The 23,420-nt window shown below is 36.4% G+C and overlaps 1 protein-coding gene across 3 annotated transcripts in view; it reads right to left on the bottom strand.

Moving 5' to 3' along the window:
* FTCDNL1 (formiminotransferase cyclodeaminase N-terminal like) overlaps positions 1–2,524 on the bottom strand; it is a 33,382-nt gene extending 30,858 nt beyond the window's left edge. The window contains exons 1-2 of one of the 3 annotated variants that reach the window (XR_010380674.1): positions 2,421–2,523; positions 256–382 (exon numbers count right to left, since the gene is read on the bottom strand). Coding sequence is in view for 2 of the 3 variants with exons in the window: in XM_031452060.2 (XP_031307920.1) it covers positions 256–370 (115 nt within the window). In the remaining variant the exon portion in view is untranslated. Of the gene's footprint in view, positions 1–255; positions 383–2,420 lie in introns of all 3 variants that reach the window. The other 2 variants (XM_031452060.2, XM_031452053.2) reach the window with 2 other exon arrangements.
* Positions 2,525–23,420: the final 20,896 nt, after the last annotated feature.

Below are 23,420 nucleotides of genomic sequence, written 5' to 3'. Positions count from 1 at the left end.
CTTCAGACACTCTCTCCAATGTGGAGAGAAGTGCTGCTGAGCGTATGCAGGCGTTTGGAAAAGAGCATATGTGCACATCTGAGGAACTGATCTATCTCAGCATCCCAGAGTCCTGCACAAGCTGTAACAGCCCAAGAACAAGGGGGGACATCCAGGAAGAAAGAAGAGAGTTCTATAAGTACTGTCAGCAGAGTACAAAAATGACTGTATTAGCAAAACACTACATATTCACTTCAATTATCTTGTTGTTCCTACCATTTTTTTCAAGAAGAGCTGCTTTCGCTACGTTCTCAACAATGTATTTTCTTCTGGCTTCTGAAATGTTTAATAAACAGGCAGCCAAACGGAGGCCTGGTCTGGAAGAAGACATGGCGATTTTTTTCTAGAATAGGAGAAAAATAAGTTTTCATTTTGGTTTCTATGGTTCATTCATATTTTAGTGTTCATTAAACATTTTTAAAAAATCATAGCTTTCTGGAAACCAGGCAGTCATAATATGTATAGTTCACTATTTCATTCCCAGGGCACACCTAAAAGATAAAATCCTCAGATTGACTCAACCAGGAAACCACGTGTATGTGGTCATGCACATAGGAACATATGAAGATGGTAACAACAACTCTAGAAAACAACCATCAAGTTACTCAGTCTGAATTGCGTCATGTCAGTGAAACTTCTTCATAAGCATTGTCTTAAGTTTAATCCTGTTTTTGAAGAAGCATGGTCCTTTTGTTAAATGGGATTTAATGGGGAAATGCAGAAAAGAGAAATGAGGGAGATTATTTAATATGCTGATTCTTAACAAAAACGATTCTTCCGGCAGAAAAAACAAGGTAACCTCTATGAGCCCTGCCATAGGCAGTATATCAATAAATAAAAGACACTCTTTACAGGCTCTAAATGACAAATATTTGACTAAGTTCCTCTTGTACTTTGATCTCCAAAGTTCCTAAATCAGTTTAAAATCTTTTCACAGAACTCTGTACCTTGAACTGAAAACTGATATGTCCTCTGATGTGTTACCCAATAATCAGTGGAAAATGTTGAAAACAGATAGATTACACAAGCTTTGGACGTTGCTTTGATTCTCTTCAGTACTCTAGAATGGTATTTTTCTAAAATGATATTATGAACTAAAGAAATTTAAAAAGAAGCTTAAAACAAAACGAAAATAATCCCCCTTTTCAAGATCAGGCCATTCTATTTTGGACTCAAATACAGCTCAAAGTGAATGCGGCCCTCATGAATTCATTCAGCAAATATTTGATGAGGGTCATTTTGTGTCAGGTGATGTTCTCCACGTTGGAGATACTGCAGGGAAGGGTGTCCAACTCCAAGACAAACGTTAAGCTCCTGAGTTTAAGCTAACATGCTGTAGTGCAATTAATAGTGTTCTCCAGGCATAAATCTACCGGCTTCTGTTCACCAGGATTGTTCCTTGGCCTAATCACTTTAATCTAGAGGGGGCTCAAAGCTTTCTGTTTAGTTCAGGTTTCCATATTGTGACCATCGTCGCAGACTGAAACTTCATAAAAGATACGGTCATTACGTTTTTGTAGACATTAATAACATTGTTGTAATAAAGCAGCTCAGACCTCTCTCGTTTTTACGTAAACAAAAAATTGCTTTACACAAGGGGTGTGGGCGTCTTCTGGCTTTCATTTGTTTTCAGTGTGTTTATGTAGCTTAATTGTCTCATCAGGCACTTTCCCAACATAATTATGCTTTTTAACAAATGGTGTTTATGGCAACCCCTAACAGTGCAAAAGAAAGGATTAGTTTCATCCTCTCATTCCACATTTTGATTCCCTGTGGACAGCTAAATCACACAAAGATGGTGTTAGAAAAATCTACCTTCACTGCAAAAGCTGAAATTAGCGGCAATATCAGGCTTTTGGCAAGCAGTCAGGCTTGTTAGTAAAAAGGGGAAGTATATCTCTCCCTCCTCCTCTAAGAATGTGACCCAGAGTGAGACCCCAAACACTTTGTGGTTTCAGAGAGTGTGACCCCAGTCAGTCCTCACTTTGATCACCTTTGGGATTTCTTCCGGCGACAAGACATAAAACCTGCCTCCCTCGAGAGGAAATGGCTGGGCCAGTGCGGAGCGGCGCAGGTCGCGACATTCCCACCAGACTACCTGCCTCCCGCGCACGCACCCCTGTCCGCGCTTTTAGGGCCGCAGAGGCTCCCCGAGGCGGCGGCAGCGCGAGGTCAGGGGCGGGGACGGCCGCGGGGCCCCCTGCGCCCGCCCGCCCGGGTTCCGGAGTGGAGTGGCCCAGCCTCGTAGGCCGAAGGGTAGCCCGAGGGACTCGCTGAGGGGCCCGGAGGGGCACCAGCAGGGAGAGCCTGCGTTGCGGGCGGCGGGGCCCGCCTGGAGCCTGAGGCCACGCCAGCCGCCCCGCGGTTTGAGGAGGACCCACCTGCGCGCGCGGAGGGCAGCAGGCCAGAACCGCGCCAAGTCGGAGTCGCCGCGCGAGCCTGGCGCGCAGCTTCCGCCGCCGGCCCCGCCCCCCGGGCGCTCCGGGCGCGCTCCGGGCGCGCTTCAGCCGGAGCCGGTTCCGCATCTTCCTCCCTGGCCCCACCCGACCCGACCGCGGGCCGCCGTCCCGGAGAGCTTAAAGTCCCTTCTAGAACTGCCTTCCCGCCCCGTCTGCTTTATCTTGGAACTCTCCTGAATTCTATCACGAAGGAATGCCTTTTTAAAAGGGCATTGGAGTCTAATAATGAGGTCATTGCTCATTGCTCATTGCTCATACACCAGCAGGGGGCTCTTTTCTCTGGTTTACACACACACGCACACGCATCCCTTTGATACATTCCCTCCTGAGAAATACCTGCCCGCGATGCTTGTAAATATGAACTGGACCCACCCCGGAAGGAGCAGTACTTGCATATACCCATTTAGTAAAAGTTACAACGAGTAGGAACCAGGCATTAAGCATTTCCCTTTTTTCTAGGCCAGTGAACCTTGAGAATACATTTCGCTTCCCAAAAAATCAGGACCTGCTTTTTTTTTTTTTTTTAATGTAGTAAGGATTAAATGTCACCATTTTGATCCAGTTTTATTCCTTAAGTGAAACAATCACTAAATAACTACTTTGGCGGAATAAATTAATTTTTAAATCTATTTTTTATTTTCTAATTATACTTTTTAAACACAGATTTGAGGAAATTAACATTTATGTGGACATTTGGTTTCTAGCCTAATGTGGCATAAAAATAAGTAACATAATGAGTGTTAAAAAAAATCAGGTTCATGATGCTTCTCACATCATCATCATTGTACTTAGATGTCACAACAGTATTATGTGCGATTGTGTCAGATCCAGCCTTCTCCATCTCGGAGTGTTGGCAGGTAGGAGGGTTGTTGGCAAGAGGAGGGGTGTTAACCTCAGGATCCTGGATCCATTCCAAGGCTGGTAATTACATTCTGCCAGCCAAAATTCATCCCATAATTTTAATTGGATAAATCCTTTCTGGCCTAAGCTACTGCTATGCCTGTCAAACTGTTGCCACATTTCACCCCAGAGGTGTCTGTGTTTTAGTTGCGAGAATCAGTCCCTTTGAGGTTTGCTTATCAGTTTAAATCCTCAAAGTGCTTTGGGACCCTAAGGAATTAAATACATATTTAGGGTTTTTTTTTTCTTATTGAATCTGCATAGAAATGCATAAAATAGATATATACTCATGCTAAAGCCTAAAAACCAATACCCATCTAATGTCAACAGATAATTTTGAGAGTTTTCAATCAGATCAACATCCTCACCTTTCTCTTCTTTCCTTTTAAGAAATTTTATTGCCTATAGTGTTAGTTTCCAATTTCCAAAAAGCAACTGCAGGATCCAGTTTCCTTCCCTGGAGGACAATGGAACGGAAGCCCCTGTATTTCACCTTTCCAAACAATCCTACGATGGGACAACTTCCTAAAGTAAACGAGTAGTAACATTACACCTAGTCTTATCATATCCCTCCAGAAAACAGACTGACACCCAGGGGCTTCATGGTTCAAACTGTAGCACCTGCAGGGACTAAATCTCCTTCCACACCTCCTAATCCTCTCCACGAGGCTCTCTCTCTCTTCCAGGGCTGCTGGGGCATCGAGTAAGATAACGCTCCCAAAAGCGTCAACCCCAGGGATTTACTCGGTAAAAATTAGTCCCTGTCTCCACTCCACTCCTGCCCAACACAAATGGAGAGAAAGTGGGGCCCGGGGTTCTTTTTCAAGGGGCGCAGCATTTGTCCCGGCCTCTGAACTGTAAGCATATCTCTTTGAGAAAGACAAGGAGACAGATAAGTGTGATGAGAAGATTAGCGGTGAGACTGAAAGTATTATTTTGTTCTCTTCAAGAATGAAAAAGTGCCGTTGGCATTAGTTTAGCTCTATCACTAGTAATCCTGCCCGTGTCATGCTTTAAAAGAGTTTAAGTCATATTTACAATGTATGTACATCAAGCCTTTCAGTTTTATTTAGTTTAGCATGCTTCGGAGGGATTTTTTCATACTTTTGGGGGGAATGTGTTATTCTGACTCCTCGTTTCTCCTGCTAATAAGTCCACGTTCAGGGCATTAGTTCTTTTGCTCATTATGGATCCTGCCCAGAAACAAATATGCACTGCTAGAGAGGAGAGCTAAAAGTCCCAGTGTCAGTTCCATCAATGACAGCTGCTCCCTAACACTGTCATTGCTTCCCTGTGAGACAAAGAGGACACATTTCTGGACACCTCATTTTCACTTTTGCAAGCAGAGAGAACGCAGTTCTTGTAGAAGCCTTCCCTGACCCCTCAGAGCTGAGGCGGGTGAAAGGAAGGGGTTGCACTCTAGCGTGGCCCCACAGATCTTCTTGAATCCAGAGCCTAGTTTGGCTTGAGGAAGCCCAGGACTAGGGTAAGTAAGGGAAGCATGCATCTCTGGCACAAAATATAAGTGGTACCAAAAATTCGATAATGCAGTACTTTTAAAAGTCAAAATTAATACAAAATAAGAAATCAGTGCTGAAGAAAATATCAAAATTTTAAGTAAAGACAGGATCCTAACCTGCACTTGCCCAACTCAGTCACACTCACCTCACCCTGATCCCTGCCCTGTTGCCGTGTTCCCCTTGGTGCCAGCCCGTTTCTGATTGTAGGGTTGAGAGGAAACTGCGCCACTCTGCCTTGCCTGCATCCTCTATCCTGGCCCCTAAAATGGGCAACAAAACCAGAAATATCAAGGGTAGAAAGTTCCAGGCCAGTGAATACATTTAACTCATAGTTTGTTCAAGAGTTTCCTAGACTTCCATAGACAGGAGACTTGGCCAACATATCTCTAAAGAAGGCAAACTCTTATTAGAATAAGCAAAAGAATCAACTCTAGTAACTTAATGCATTTCATTACCTACTTACCTGATGCATTTCAGAATCTGGTAATTAGAAAATCTTCCTATTATGCTGTAGAATTTTGAAATAATGTTTTAAAGGACATTTTAATTAATATAATGAATCTGTTTTCTCTTCATATTCTAGCATTTATCTGTGAGCAGGGAAATATGAGTAGAGAACTTCCCTTAAAAAGACAGAAATCTAATTCCTAGTGCAGTTGTTTTTCTTTTAAGATTATACTTTCACTATATTTTTGCACTATGTCAGATTTCATTCTGCCTTCTTCCTTCCTCATGGAACATGAGAAGATTTTATTCTTCCATATAAATGTGGTCTGATAAATGAAGGATTAAAAAAGAGTGACTTTAGTTATCATTCTAGGACAAGTTGAGTGCAGAAGTGGTTTTAATCGCTGGTGAGTATTAAATTATGTGAATCATGATATTATGAAGTATGTGTTCTATTAGTCATTTTTCTAAAATAGCAAATGGGTTTCACTGCTGCCATTTTTAGTTTGGAGTTGGGGGAAGCTATGCTATTCGTTTATTTTAAATGAAGAAAAGGAGCTAGATATCCAGGAGGAAGTTACAGCAACTAACAGAAATAGATCCATTGCCCTTACATCTCTGCCTTACTTATGGGAAATGATCTCTAGCCATTTTTGTCTTAATGAAGGAGGGGAAAAAAACAGCAAAATTCCCAGAATTAACAAGTTTTCATCTTAATATTTGGGAAATGTCTTTTCCTTTACACAACATGAATTGGATTCTTCCTCTTTAGTGGCTGATCTGTGTATCCTGAAAGACCAGTAGACTACAACGTAAGCAGTTATTAGCTTAGATTGGAATCACTTGTCATGCATTCTATTCATCTGCAGCCAGAATATTTCATGTAACTAGCCAAAAAGTAAAAGTCTATGATCCTTTCACCCCTTAATTCATTCCTTGCCTTTTATGCCTTCCATGTGGTCATTCCATTGTGCATTCCTTTATTATAGAGCCTAGGCGTTGAATGGAATGAAGTGGCTCCCAGAGCCTCTCTCCAAAGCTGTTTTTAAATACCTATTAGTTATATTGCAGATGAATAGCAATTTCTAAAATAGGCTTTGAATTTTTGCTGAAAATTTGTCTTAATTCATGGGACTACATTATTGCTAAAGCTATTATAATTCACAAAATGTACCTTATTATATCCAGGAAAATGCTGAGAATATTTAGAAACATTTTCCCCTATGTAACATGAATTTTTGTCGTGTTATGAGGTTTTATCAATAAACATTTACTTAAAAATTCCAACTAGTGGGTGATGACTGCCAACTTTTATTAAGAAAAATGACACACCCTGTGACAGTCCAGAGGTGTCCAGTTATGCTCTGTGCACGTGCAGGCACTTCTGTATTGCTGTTAATGTCCTATGTATATGCAAGAGAATGTCAACTTCTCTTGACAACAAGAGGGTAACCTCTTGTATGCACAGAAATCAGAGACCCTGAACAGAAGCATTCATGTGATACTTACATGTCCTAATTCACATGTGTGTTCAGAGCGGTCCCTTGCTTTGAAAAGGAGCCCTCTCGGAGAGAACCAGTTCTGCTCTTCGGCAGATTTCCAAGGTCTGTCTCTCTGGAACATTCAAATTGAAGGTTCGAATGAAGGTTTTCCTGCTGAATTGTGTGTCTTTTACTGTATATTTCAGTGTTTGAAGGGATTTAACTTTTAAATCGTGTCTTTTCACTTCATTTAAATAGAAAATGTCTAATGTCATAGGAAGAAGTGGAAAAGTTAAATTTTTTGGTGCTGTTGTTTTTAATGTTTAATGTTTTAATGTTTTCTTTATCCTACCTTTTGCCTCTCAGTTGAACTCTTTTCCTTGGAGTTCTGTGTTTTTGGAAAAGATTTGAAAATAAAAATTCATAGAACCTCAGGTGAGAAGGGACCTTAGAGATCATGTTGTAATGTTTGTTCAAACAATGTCAAATCAGGAACAAATAGGCAATAGAAGTGGAAGCAGAGTTTGTGATGAAGTGGGGTCGGGGCTGGGTAGTTGGGGTGTCCCTGCAGTCCCCCACTTTGTCCCCACTGCTTCTTCCACGGCCCCTCTCTGAACCCTAAGGTGCCTTTGAAAACCACCGAAGTGTTCAACTACTTTTCTGGGGCTTGAAATCCTTTTTGGAACATCATACAAAGTTCTCATCTTTGGAAGATTAACCTTCTATTTTGAATCGAGTCCATGATGCTGTCTCAGAACACAAGAGCTGTGGAAAAATCCACATTCCTTTTTAAATTATTGGATGGGGTTTAATAGTAATTTCTGTGGAGAAAAATAAATACGAATGGATACTTAAATCTGAAATGATCCATCAAGGTTCTTAACTAATACTTACAGAAATGTGGTACAGCATCCAGAAGAATAAAGATTTGGGGGAAGGAGAAAAAAAGAATTCAAAAAATTGCAATCAAATGGAGTAGACAATTGCAGGCGAGGATGAAAGCGGCTTAGTTACTGTATCACTAACCAATTCAGACGACTGTCACACAGCCCTGCCCTTCTCAGTGCCTCTGTCAATTTTGACACCAGTATTTTCATTTCTCTATTTGGAGCAAAAGGATGGCAGTGTTCCTCATGGGAGATTTCTGCATCGTATGTAGATGTGGGGCCCACTTTTCTTTTCTGTACTCTCCCATCCAGCTTTTTTGTCTTTTATTTCACGTTGTGCTGTTTGATCCACAGGCTTAAATCCTGAATGATAACAGAACTGCTCTGTGGCAGTGGTTTCAGCTACTCATATTTTAAAGCTGAATTTAAATTAAAAACATTAAAATATTAAGTGAAAAATACATAATGAAAATACATTTTGTAAATCAAAATCAAATATCCACTTGATGGCTACTAATTTACTCAAGTAAAATTCAAACAATTGTTAATCTTTGGGTTTTCTTCATTTAATAATTTAAGACATAAAAGACCCCAATGTTTTACTTCCCTAAAATACTAGTGTTTTTGAAGTAATTATTCAAATTATAAAACATTTCCTAAACTACTCAGATCTAATTAATTGTCTAAAACTAATTGATAAATTACAAATAGTAGAGAAGATTGCAGAAAAGAAATTTGAAAAATTTATCCAGCAACGTAAAGTAGGACATAGGAATAAACCAATTGGAAGAATGAATATTCTGCAAAATAACCTGATCTTCTCAAGTATGTCCAGCCTTAAAATAAACACCAAATATATTAATAGGAATGTATTATTTTTTGTTCATTATAATGAAAGTAAATATCTGTGGTGACACAATTTTTGTGTATGAAAAAAGATATTTTCTTTATAGATACTGATTTTTATTGATGTTTGTAATGTAAGTCAAATAAAATACAGTATGTAATATACCTAATGGATTGGCTTTATAATTATAAAACACAGTTTTAAAGCTAAAAGGAAACCTGAAATGTATCTCATCAAACACTTTAAGGGTATGAATCCCAGACCTAAAAAGGTTAAGTGATTGCCACATGTCTAATATGACTCTTCTATTTTAAAAAATCTTGCCTGGAGGATGAAACCCTTCTAAGTGGATCCCCATCAACTTTTTAAAGATTTTCTCCTTTCTTTTTTCCAACCCTCCTCCTCATACCACAGTGGTATACTGCTCACCAGACACTCTGAACTACTATATGTCTTTGGCTTTGCTTGTACTTTGCTTGAAATTTTATTCTGCGACCACCCTCCGTCCACCTAATAAACAACCTCCACCTCTATAACATCTTCCTGAATTCTGTCCTCTTCTCCAGAATTTATCATACTCTTCTGTGTTCTCAGAACATCTTACACTTCCCACTGAAACACTGATCACGTATTATTGTTATTCTAGTAGTTCATAAATGTCTCTCTTCCCTGTTAGGTTGAACAGGAATAAGATAGTTCTTGTCTTTTTAATCCCTAAAGCTTAGTCCAGTCTTAAATCGTGGTAGACACTTTGTAAAAATGTGTTAAAGAGATGAATTAATGGACTGACAGGTAAATAAGTACATGTATAAGTGAATAAATGTGTGAATTAATGAATGAACAGACAAACCAACAAAGGAGTGAACGTACAGGTCAAGTTTTTCATCCTTGTCCCTGCTGCTACTTAGGGGAGGATACTTCTCTGTTGTGGAGGTAGTTCTGTGAGTCATAGGATGTTTAGCAGCATCCCTGACCTCTCTCCACTAGATGCCAAGTAGCAGCCCCCAACCAAGTTGTGACAATCAAAAATGTCCCCAGACATTGTTAAATGTCCTCTAGGGGTAAAACTGCCCTCGGTTGGGACCAGCTGGAATAGATGGAATGATGGAAATTCAGGTGAAGGGCAGAGATTAGAACTCTGGTCTCTGTTTTAATCCAGTACTTCTCCTATTAGGACTTAGCCCTGCTGAGATCCAAGTTCAGTTCTTAGTCTTCTCACAATATATTCTTAAAACCTGAGATCAATAACAGAGTTAACAGAAGTATAATTTATGGGATAAATTATTTTAAAATAACATTGGGAGTAAAGGTATGCCTTCCTTATACCAACGAATTTGATTTATGTCGCTTTTTTACAAATACCATTTATCTATAGTGGATGTTACTAAATGGTACTTATTTGGCCCTGCCTAAAAACTGCTCCTAGAAGGCATATGGTTTTTAAAATTTTTCTAAATGCCACTTCACAGCACCATCTTGTGGATTTTAGAGGAATTCATGGATTTCAGTTTAAAATGTCTCATTATTTCTCCAGAAAAGGAGGAAAAAAGAATAGAGAAACTATAGGAAAGAATTAGGATATTCTTTGCTTATTGAAATGTTCTACCAAACACTGAATTAGGAACTTAGTATAAGTTTTAATTTGACTTTGGTGTTTGGCCAAAATTTTTGTTTGGCTTCAACTACAGCCTGCCCTTTGGCTTTCGGAAAATCAAATAGCCACAAATGTGCGTCATCATCATCATCACAGATACCATAATGCCAACAAGGAAGGACGTTCTAATGTAGTCCTCAATATCTGAATATTCACTTTGAACATACAGCTATAACTTGGAATTAAAATTTCCTTGTGTTCTGGAAGTATTGGAAGAGCAAAGTGTTACAAAACTAGGGAAGATTGTGAAAACTGATGATCTTATAAAGAAAAAAAAATAAATTTTAAGTTGTTAAATTGAGAAATGGGGAAATAGATTGATAATATGAATATTTGTTCCTGTACCATGATATCAGACTTTTAAAATTTTATTACTGAGTTTTTTTTTTTTATTGTAAAAGGGTAATTGCAATCACATTTCACATTTCTTCTTATATCCAAGAAGTTTATTCTATATATAGCTTCAGCCTCTGAAATTTGTTGATATAATACTTAGACATTTGGCCTTTGGTCTAAATATGTATTTATATGCCTCTATTCTAAATCTAAAAGGAGAGTAAAATGGAAAGATGATGATGCGATACACAATAGATTTGAAGTTTCTCTTTTTCAAACATGTGAATTTTTCCTGACTTGAAAGAGAATATTCAAGCACAAACTACTTGGAGCATCAAATGCTAAGGGCAATATTGGGAAATACATGGGATTATTGATAGGGAAAAAGAATTTCTCCTAACAGATATAATTAAAATCTAATTTTATAGACAAAATGTTTAATTGGTCATAATTCTTATTTGTTTTTTCCCACCCCAATACACAACCTCCTCTTCTCCATGAAATATATGTAACATAGCCATACATTAAAAGATTTTGTCCCTTGATCATCTCCTTTGTTCCTCTCTTCAGATGGAAGAATTGCCAGTGGGGTTCAGTCCAGGGCAATTGGGCATCTAAGCTCCTTTCTTCCCTAAGATAAGGTATCATTACTTTGGGAAATGGGGGAAAGCAAGGATGTTAAAAAGAGAAGAACTTTTCCTGTAGGAAATTTCACATAATTGTTTTGACCCCAGAGTAATTATTTCATGTTACAGGACAGTGGACTACTTTGCCTGCCTGTGTGGCTTAAAATAGAGCCCAGCAGGTGGATCAGGGCAGTGAAATCTAACAACCACAACGACAGTAATTGCAATGGCATTTAGCTCTCTTTAACCCACATTATCTCTGCAAGAAGGCAATCAATACTATGAATAACACATTTTTGGCTTTGAGTGGATACAGAGATTAGTCAATATTGCATAGTGCAACATAACTGCAGACCAGAGATTAAGAAGCCATATTTTTATTCCAGCCTGTCACCAAGTGTATAACACTGGACAAATGACTTAAGCAATCTGCACCTCAGTTCCCATATCTGGAAAGCGAGGGAGCTGGATGAGGTATTCTGTAGTGTCATCTCCAGCTTAATAGGTTAAGATTCTATGAATTGTCTTATTCATAGCCCAACCTCCGTATTCTCTTTTTGAGTGGTACCAAAGGATGATCTGAATAGTGTTGCTCTGCACAGTTTAGGGATCAAACGAGACCATCTCTAACTTGTTCTAGTCATCAAAGGTAGAAGTACTATCTGTTAAGTTTTTAAACTTAATACCATTTACTTTCCATATATACCACACCTCTGCAGAAGGATTTCATTTTACTTGTAAATATTCCCTTCAAATTTCAGAGGATAGTGCCTACTTCTAACTATTCAAAAATCTAGGCTATAATTTTCTGAACCTTTCTATATATTATATATATTTTAAACAATCTTTTCCTGAAGAGGGCCTGCAGCATATATATTCCTTGAGGTGCCAAGTTCTTCACAAACAAAATAAGTTTGGGTCTCACCACGTGGTATATTGTCTTCTTGGATATTCACAATGGCCATTATAATCTTAATGATTATGAAATCCATTTTTATCCTTATTTTCTGATTGTTTTTGTTTTGGTTTAGTTTATCTTGGTTTGATTAACCTGGTGGGACCTTTTTGGGGGGGTAGGAGTAGCTATCATTTCAGGAAATGGCTTTATTTTTCTAAACCTATCATTTCACTCTGATCCAACACAGAAGCCATTCCTGGCAAGATGGGATGCTTCTGGATAGGTTTTCCAGCTCCTTTGTTTTTATTGTATTTAATTATTGCCTCCTAGAAACAAAAAAGAATCTCTGAACTTTCTCTTTAACATGAGGATGAGCTTTTAATAGACACATAAACTACCTTGGTCCCTTATTTAGGTACTCTCAAAGATTCAGGTATCTCCATTTTTATTACTGCAACTGTCATTACAGTATTTGATACATTTAATTCAAAGGTAAACTAAGAACATTTGAGGCAAACTTGGTGGGTTCCTTTGTGGGTTCCAAAACACAGTTTTGGTAATGAAAGTCCATGTTCAATATTCACTGGAATAAAAAGAACTTGAGTGTGAGAATTAAAAAAAAATACACACACCCCAAAGAGTTATATATTTGCAAGAACTGAGAAGATCAGTGCAGGGTTTTGGAACCTGCTGCAATGAGAAGGGCTAACATTTGTACTTAATGCTAATCTCTTATGCTACACTAAACCCTCACCTACTGAAATAATACACTGACTTCATAAAACCAGAATCCTGACCTGTCTTATGTTGAACATTAGGTAACATTTGTAGCAAAGGTGATGAGTCAGTTAATCTTAGTGTTAGGTATGGTTTCAAATTTAACCTATAGACACATGATAATAAGCAGCACTAGGGCAACCAGCATAATTTATTTATTGGCATTGTGCATGATGTTATATTATCAAATATTCCAATTAAATAATCAGTCAAAATATTTTCAGTAAATGAATTTTATACCATTTCTGTATCTTTATTAATGCCATAATACGGACCCACGTATTTTAGTGTTTTATGGCATTTACTGATGACAACTTTGTTTCTATTTAATATTTAAAGAAAAGATTTTCATAATATGATTTTTTCTCTTAGTTATCTTATACACATCCACGGTATTTTTATCTTATTTACAAATTAAGCACATTTAAATTACTGATCTACTTATAATTTTAAATGAGAAAGGCTTTTTTAAAAAGCCTCAGGAATTAGACACCAAGTGCCCAAAATATTGAAAACATAATCCCTTTAAAAATATCCACCATCCCTCTACTTTTTCTCCTTCTAATTCAGACTAGTTAGTTTCCTTTGAAGATGTCTTTTGCCAACGTTTCTGCAAACTATTTTTGTTTGAAAATTTCAGGGTGGAATAGTTTTTTAGATGAAGGAAACTGTATTTGCAATTACAGCTTATAAAGTAAAGAAAACCATAAACTCCTTTTGGCATCAATTTGACTCAAGGTCAAAATTAGATTTCCTTTTCCTGTAATAGTTGAATTATAAACCTCTCTTTTTGTAAGTAGATTTGAGGGATCAGCTGGAAACTGCAATATATTGTATGAATACTAAAGTTAAGGTACTATTTGAAGTGAACAGCTCACTTAATTTTGACCTTGTTCTGTTACAGTAATGATTTTTTAGTTTTAGTACTGATGTCGTTGTATATTTTCTTAATTCAATAACAAGACTGGCTTTTAAAATTTCAGATTAATACTATTAAAGATTGCAATCATTCATTTTCATGTCAGGCTATCTGTTGATAGTGTTGGTAATAGTTGCAAAGAAAGTTGGGGTCTACCATGTAACAGAATTACTTATTAGGTGCTATAAGAAAATGAAAAAGGTACTTGTGGAGAGATAATTCTTGCCCCAGGACTCTGTAATATATAGCTGGTTTTTTTAAGCTTCATGCCAAACATTTTCAAATCAATCTTAGTGAAAATATTCTGTGAGTAGGAAAGCATAAGGAGTGGGCTAGAAAAATCACCTCATTTCTTCTCATCAACTCTTATTTGAATGCATCACATCACTTATGATTATGCCTAAAGATAAATTGAAAATTCAAACTCATTTTACCTTAATTACTTAATATATATTACACTGTTTATTTATGAAGTCACAAATCACTGAGCTGAAAAAGACCTGAAAAAACTCTCTGAAGAGGCAGGAAAATACATGTGTCCCTTGTTAAGAAATTAGATTTTAAGAGAAATGGAAAATCACTAAAGGATTTGCTATGGTCTGAATGTTTGTGTCCTCCCCCAAATTCATATGTTGAAAACCTAATGCCCAAGCTAATGATATTAGGAGGTGGGGGTCTTTCAGAGGTGATTAGGTCATGAAGGTGGAGGCTGCACACATAGAATTAGTGCCTTTATAAAAGAATATAGAGAGAAATGTGCAGTCTGCAACTTGTAAGAGGACCCTTCTAGAACCCAACCACGCAGACACTCTAATGTTAGACTTCCAGCCTCCAGAACCATGAGAAATAAATTCCTGTTCTTTATAAGTTACCCACTCTATGGTATTTTGTTATAGCCACTTGCATGGCCTAAGATAGAGTCCAGCACCTGATAATAGGACACATGTAAGTCTTTTCTGCAGATGGCCAACAGCAAGTGGGTTATCAAGGTTACCATGGCTATTTGGTTACCTTTCCAATAATTTCCTTGAGTACCTCAGCCTTCATCCAAGTGAGTGTGAAGATGTGCCGAGGATGACGTGGACTTTGGGTAAAATATTTCTACATTTTACTGCATAGCTCCTTAGCTTTTCCCCAAAATTATTAAAATAGACTGATAGTAGTGATATGATGACAATTTCCATCATAAGTTGTTGCATCCAGAGCTAAAAGTGATTTTTAGCCATGAAGACAAATCTTTTTAACAACATTCTTAATTTACATATTATAAGAAGGGCTAAGAGATCAGACTATATCTAAATATCAGGCAGTATAAATGTTTATTATATCAAACTCTTAAGTGGAAGGATGTGTATTTGTTGATTTTTATAGAAGGTTTCAAACACTGTAGTGGAGAAAAATGTAACAGATCCCATGTACCTGGCTTCAACAATTATCAACATGTAGCCAATTTTACTTCATCTATACCACATCTATTTTTCCTGCTCCCTCCACCCTTTCCCTCAAAGTATGATTTTGAAAGGAAAGCCAGCTATCCTATTTCATCCATAATTTTAGAAGGGTTTTTTTTGATGTCAGTAGATCACTGGCCTTTCCATGATTTACATCCACTTTGGAAAAGTTCAGGTTACCCAAGTGGCCATTTTCCCTCAAGAATCGCTGATCCCAGTCATGGTTCTGTTCTCTCAAATATCTCAGTGTGCCTACTTCCTACACCACTCATTGCTCAGTGGGATTATCTTCAGTTTACCCATGAGTATTAACGTTTATTTGGCAACTTGATTAAAAAGATGTCCCAAGGAATCACTACTCACTCATCCATTCACTCACTCATCTGTTCATTCAACAAATATTTGTTGTTCTAGACACTGAAGGGACAGTGTTGAGTAAATCAAAGAACCTGCTCTCTGAACTTATTTTCTAGAGTTTGGACAAAGAGGTAACCACTACTTGGAAGACTACCTTTTTGTATGGGTATTGATGCTCCTGATTCCACTTGATTTTCCCCCTGGGAAACTCTTTACATCCTCACAAAAGCACATGCTTCTTACATAAGGGCTAACAAGTTTTACCTGTGTCTATTGCCACCCGACTCCCCCAACTCGCATTCCCTGCCCTGCAGATTGCTCATAGAAGTTCTGGGGAAAATGTGAATGGCCACATTTCCATCTCAAAATAAAGTATTAATAGAAAAAAAGTAACCTGTGTCCAAAATTCATGGTTTTGAGAATAAAATTTCTAAATAATTACATGACAGCATTCAGAAAATATGTATAAGTTTCTACATTAAAATTACTGTATAATTTAGTAAGTATGATGTATTATTTTAAAATGACTGATTATGCAAAATTAGTTCCCTTATACATCAATCTCTAATTTAAAACTGGTGTTTAGAGCTATGAAAGTTATAATTGATTTTTGCAACATTAAATACTGTCTAATTTGAATCTGTAGTATTTTGAGTTTTGCTGTTCCAAAATTGACTTTCTTTCTTGACAGGTACTTGGACAGAGAAAAAACTCAATGTTTAAGCACACAATGTATGTCTGTCATGAGGAAAAAAGTAAAATAAGCAGTCACATGAAAGTTTTCTCCCTTTTAAAATTTAAATTAAACTAGTTTTAGCCATTTATTTTTATTTCTTCAATCAAAAAATTAAATTGTAATATGCTATAGTATAAGGTATTTTCTGCCATCTTCTTTGGAGATTGAGACTAGAAATGGCTTTTAATTTTAAAGATTGAAAAGATTTAATAACTGGATGAATTATATTTTTAAATTCCCATTAATTTATTTTCAAATGAGGAAAACCCACAACTTTGAGAAACTGATTATTATGGGGAAAAAAGCCTTGATTTGTAATTGTACCCAAATATGAAAGCCTACATTTTGTAAGCATAAAGATTACATTCTCTTCAAAAGATTTGCAAATTCTCATAGGCACATAACTTAGAGAATGAGAGGATTGTAATTTGAAAAATTACAGATTTCATTGTTTTTTTGATGTGTGAAACCTATAAACAAATATCAAGAGATTGTATTGCAAGACTGAAAATCCCTTGTTTAGTTTTATAAGGGACATTGCCCTGTGTGGCTTACAACCCTGACTTAAAAGAAAAATGCAGAGTAATGCAAAAGACACTCTAATCACTGCATCTAATTACAAAGAAGAATAACTCAGTAAAAAATGTAAGTATCCTTGGGCAGGCGTGTGGTCTGGTGGTCAGAGCATGGGATTTCAACTCAGTAGTCTAAATTTCTATTTTAAACACCACTTCTAAATTCCTCCATAACTTCAGGCATGACATTAACTTTATTTTTAAATATGAATTTGAGATTCATGCTTGATAATTACAAAGTAGTCTTTTAATCCCCTATTAGAGGTATAAATCCAATACTACAGAAAAATTAACAGACAGGTGTTTTCTTGGCTTCCTGGTTGTGGAAAAAAAAATTACTTGACAAAAAAAAAAGGTCAGGTAAATACAAATGAATTCAGAATTTTTCTCTTTACCATTTGCCAGTAGCGTTGCTATACCCGTGAGCTATTTCAAAGTTAGTTCAGGGTGTTATTTAACAATCAGCTTACTGATATGGTAACTAATTTTGATAGATTTCCCCCAAATTGCTCCTTTGCTTTTGAGGAAATAGTAGTCCTCAGTGGAGCCAACACTGCTCTTTTTATATTAATTGTTATTGTCACTCTAAGGAACTTGTACTCCACAGCGATGAGCCTGCTTTTTATTTTGTTCATGTGCAATGTTTTTTAAGTGTTCCTCCAAGTGTAATAAGTACAGACAAATTAAGTTTCTTTTAAACTACTGCTAGATTTCTTGGGATAAATGTAGGTAAGTGATTCAAATTCTAACACACCTCATGAATCAATTACTATGGTAATTTTCACTGGGAATAATTAACATTTGAATTCAAGGAATGTGACCTGACATATAGCACTATTCCATTTCTTTCTTTTTTTAAACAGGGTGGTTTTGAGTACTCTAAGGATTTTTCTGAGTATAATAATATTCTTGCATGCTTTTTAGTCCTTAGTTTAGCTAAAGATTATGCTTAATCATTGAGAGAATCCACCCAGTCTAATTTACTAATAGCCAGTATTCAAATTAGAAACGAAGAGCCAAATCAGGAACATTGTGGGGTATTAATACAGCAGGCAGGGGGGTTACACAACATGGGGCCAAAATTTCAACCCCAACAAAACCTTTCAGTGCCTGATCTATTGCACACTTTGCAGGCAAAGAGTGATCTTTAAAAACAGCAATTTATCAAGATAATGCCTCATGAAAGGAAATGGAGACCATTATAAGGCAAAGTAAAACAGCTTAAGGACAGATCTTGTTTTATGTTTCTCTGATTAGAAATGCAGTGTAGTAATGCCTTGCTAAAGTACTTAAAGCACTAGTAAACGGTCCAAATCTCAGGTGAGAAATCACGGAGTTAAAGGATCAAATCCTGACAGGGTCGGTTTGGTCTTCTGGTTTTATGTAGGGGGTGGAAATCAGAATTGAGCTTTCCTTAAATGTGTCCTCTAGGGGAGATCTCAGAATGGAATCCTTGTGTGGGGGTTTGCAGTAGCTCTAATAGCTTCAGGGAGTGCCTCTAGATTTCCGAATGAATTTATGTTAAATAAAAAAAGGGAGAAATCCAACTTTTTAAGTTCATGAAGTGAAAGTTTTATTTTTTTAAAAAAGCTTCACCATGTAAGAGACTATTAGTAGTATCTATACAAAATGCAGAAAGTTAGTCCTACATTAAGTCCATGAAGTCCACTTCTCAATTTTCTGCTTGGGTTGTTAAGGCATCTTGCATTCAAAAATAAGAGCAAGAAAGAGAGGAATGCCTTGAAATGTGTTACCTTGGTTATAAATACTAAATTTTCCCTCTTTAAATCAAACTCTGAGTCTTTGTGTTCTCTGGGTTCCCAAATCAACTGCACTTTACCTCCCCACCCCCGAAACATACAGTGGAAGTAGATTTAAAACAACATTTCCCACAGATATCATGCTGTCCCTCTGAGAAGGACAAGGAGGAAAAAACAAAATTTAAGTCGTGAGATAAAATTCTGCTGTAACAGAATTAGATACAATTGCTCAATTTCTGGTATAGAGAATACAGGATTTTCACCTTCATTCTTCAGAAGACATTTTTCTAAATATCAATTATAATGATAAACTGTAATTCCTTGACTAGTTTAGCTGATACTTGAACTTTCTCTGAGAGTTCAGATTTTCTCCCAATAGCCCGTTTTACCCAGTATTACAACGTAATTTTTGGATTTCAATCCTAATACTGTGAGAGTACTTTATACGGATATGGGACATTTGGCTTGTGCAATAGAGCCAGGAACCTGGTTGGAAACTTTGGAAAAAGAGAGGGTCCCTCTGCTATCTCAATGTATCACTCATCCTATAAAACTCAAATTTTATTTTTGACACAGCAAAGCTGTCTCTAAAAGGTTACCATGGAATCAGAAATAATTGTTTGAACAATGGATTTATGTCATTTTCATCTTGAGTTTACTTTAAATTGGAGTGTGCTACAAACAATTCTTATGTCAGATTGCCTATTACAAACAGGCTTTTGATTATTGTAACTGAGAACCTAAAAAAATAGCAACATATGTATTAATTGCCATTAAAATACTACATTCTCATTATTGATCTAGGCTTTTGAAATGATACCAAATATAACTTTATTAACTTTCACAATCATTATTATCATGATAAACTCATTAATATTCTTCATGATGGAATTGTATAACAGAAGTAATTCTTGTTTAGGATTAGGTTCTACTGTGAGAGACAGAAACCGCAAATTACAGAGTTTAAATAAGAAAGAAGTTTCTGCCTCATATAAAATCCAGACAGCAGTTCAGGACTGGTACTATGGATACACATTCAGATTCAGGCTCTTCTTACCATCCTCAGTATTCGGTTTCTAAGTAATTCAAAGTGATTACTCTGCCTCCAGCTATTGCATTCTTAGTCCAGGTACCAGAAAGAAAAAAGGGGGCATGCTCCACTCAGAACACTTCATTGTAATTTTTGTGACTAGCATGTGATCATGATTCTATAACATAGCATATTCATAATTTTCAATTCTTTCATCATTATGTTTGATTATACATTCCCTATGTTAAAAGATAATTTTCAGGAAAAGATAAAATAATAACTCTCATGCCAAAGCAATCTTTAGAAAGAAAAACAAAGCTGGGGGCATCACACTTCCTGATTTCAGACTATATTACAAAGCTCTAGTAATCAAAACAGTATGTTATCAGCATAAAAACAGACACATATGGTGCAGCCACTGTGGAAAACAGCATGGAGATTCCTTAAAAAACTAAAAATAGAGTTATCATATGATCCAGCAATCTGACTTCTGGGCATATATCTGAAACTCTAATTCAAAAAAATACATACATCCCAATGTTCACACCAGCACTATTTTTTTTTTTTTTTACTTTTTTTTTATTGAAGTATGGTCATTTACAATGTTGTATCAATTTCTGGTATACAGCACAATGCTTCAGTCATACATACAGCAGCACTATTTACAATAGTCAAGACATGGAAGTAACCTAAATGTCTAAATGTCCATTGACGAATGATTGGCTAAGGAAACTGTGATATATAATACACAGTGGAATACCACTCAGCCATAAAAAGAATGAAATAATGCCTTTTTCAGCAACATGGATGGATCTAGAGATTATCATACTAAGTGAAATAAGTCAGAGAAAGACAAATACCATATGATATCATTTACATGTAGAATCAAAAAAATGACACAAATGAATTTATTTACAAAACAGAAACAGACTCACAGTCATAAAAACAAACTTATGGTTACCAAAGGAAAAAGGTGGGGGAGGGATAAATTAGGAGTTTGGGATTTGCAGCTACAACTACTATATATTAAATAGATAAACAAGGTACTACTGTGTAGCACAGAGAACTATATTAAATATCTTGCAATTATCTATAATAATCTATAAATTATTGAAAATGAAAAAGAATGTATATAAATGTATAACTGAATCACTATGCTGTACACCAGAAACTACCACAACATTGTAAATCAACTATACTTCAATTAACAAAAGCCCAGAAATAAACCCATGCATATACGGTCCATTAATTTATGAAGAAGAAGCCAAGAATATACAATGGAGTAATAATGGTCTCTTCAATAAACAGTGTTGGGAAAACTGGATAGTCACATGCAAAAGAATAAGACTGGACCACTACTTAACACCATACACAAAAATCAACTAAAAATGGATTAAAGGCTTGAACATAAGACTTGAACCATAAAACTCCTAGAAGAAAACATAGGCAATAAGTTCCCTGACTTTAGTCTTGATGATAATAGTTTGGATTTGACACCAAAAGCAAAGGCAACAAAAGCGAAAATAAATAAATGGGACTACATCAAATTAAAAAGCTTCTGCATAGCAAAGAAAACCATCGACAAAATAAAAAGGCAAACTACTGAGTGGGAGAAAATACTTGCAAATTATGTCTGATAAGGAGTTAATATCCAAAGTATATAAAGAACTCACACAGCTCAATAGCACATAAACAAACTCATCTACAAAGTGGATCTAAATAGACATTTTTTCCAAAGAAGACGTACAGATGGCCCACAGGTATATGGAAAGGTGCTTAACATCAACAATCATCATGAAAATGTAAATGAAAACCATAATAAGATATCACCTCACACTTGTTAGAATGGCTATTATCAAAAAGACAAGAAATAACAAGTGTAGGGAAGGATGTGGAGAAAGGAAGAATCCTTGTGCACTGTTGGCGGGAATGTAAACTGGTGCAGCCATTATGCAAAACCGTATCTAAAAAAGAACTACCATATGATCAGCAATTCCACTTTCCACAAGGAAAAGATACACGCACCCCCCATATTCACTGTAGCATCATTTACAATAGCCAAGATATACAGAAGCAACCTAAGTGTTCATCAATGGATGAATACATAAAAATGTGATTTATATATGTAATATGCTATTTATATATGAATATTATTCAACAATAAAAAAGAAAATCTGACATCTGCAACAACATGGATGAATCTTGAGGGCATTATGCTAAGTGAAATAAGTCAGACAGAGAAAGACAAAATCTCACTTATATGTGGAATCTTAAAAAAAGTCAAATTCATAGATACAGGGAACAGATTGGTGGTTGCCAGAGGTAGGGGTTGGGGGTGGGTGAAATGGGTGAAAATGGTCAAAAAGTATAAACTTCCAGTTATAAAATAAGTAAGTCCTAGGGATGAAATATATAGCGTGGTGACTATAGTCAATAATATGGTAATATATATTTGAAAGCAGCTATGAGAGTAGGTTTTAAAAGTTTTAATCATAGGAAAAAATATATAACCATGTGGGATGGATGTTAACTAAACTTATTGTAGTGATCATTTCACAATATATACAAACATCGAATCGTTGTATACCTGAAACTAATACAATGTTACATGTCAATTATATCTCAATAAAAGACATATTCAAACGAGTTTAATCAATTTATCTGTTTTTTAGTTTGCAGTATATTAAGAGATTAATATAATCCCATGTATACGGTAAAATTTATTATATCTATTAGCTGTTTATGCTAAGTTTAAAACAGGTACCATATTGTAGTTTCTAAAATCCAGGGTAAAGATGTCAGATGTGGATTCTTATAGACTGCCTCTTCCAGTTACCAGCTAAGTGGCCTTGGGCAGTTTCCTAACTCAAATCTCAGTTTCTCTGATATAAAGCGGTTATAAGAAAACCTATCTCAAGGGGGTTTTATAAGAGTAAATCAACTAATAGCATGTGTGTGTAAACTTAGAGCACAATGCCAGGCACACAACAAGTGCACAAAAAGGATTAGCTCCCTCGCCATCTTAGAAGGCAGAGCTAGAGTAGTGGCTTTTTAAAAAACTTGTTTTTAACTTTACCTTGCCTAAGAAGGACCTTGGGAATTGTTCAAATGGAGATTTCAGGGCCCCATCTCCTGATTCTGTGAGTCCTCGGTTCAGAGCATAAAAGCACCAAGGATGCATGTGGTCCTTAGATCCTCTTGAAGAAAAAATATGGTTCAGGTGACAAGGGCACCAGGTGGCAGTAGATGTGGGGACAGTTGTTCTCTGATCCAGTTTGCCGTTCGAACAGATTTACCATATGGCTGAAAGCAAGATATTTTCCTTTCTATACTCTCTTTAGCCATCTGTAAAATGTGGATAATAACTACTTCTTCTTTATCATAAAATCCTGAATGAGAATTTAGAGATCAAATCTTTTGCTTTTGTCCCAGGTAAAACTTTTGTAAGTAATAAACCAAGAACAGGAGAGTTAAAGCTTAAAAAGGAATAAAACTAAGAGAAAATGTGTTTGGTAAAAGGCATAAAATTATTTGGAATGAGGCAGGATATGAACAAACGAACTGAAAGGGCCTGGAGACAAGCAGCAGAAATATGCAGCTGATCAGCAACCAAAACCTGTATTGTATGTTTATTTGGGGAATTGGGGAATGAATAGTTACCCACTCAGAAAACAGAAGGAGTTAAAAGGAGAAATGGTAAAAGGTACGAGGAGACTAGGAA

This window comes from Camelus dromedarius, chromosome 4 (assembly GCF_036321535.1).
Source record: "Camelus dromedarius isolate mCamDro1 chromosome 4, mCamDro1.pat, whole genome shotgun sequence".
Taxonomy (NCBI): domain Eukaryota; kingdom Metazoa; phylum Chordata; class Mammalia; order Artiodactyla; family Camelidae; genus Camelus; species Camelus dromedarius.
This window is presented reverse-complemented; position numbering and strand designations above follow the sequence as displayed.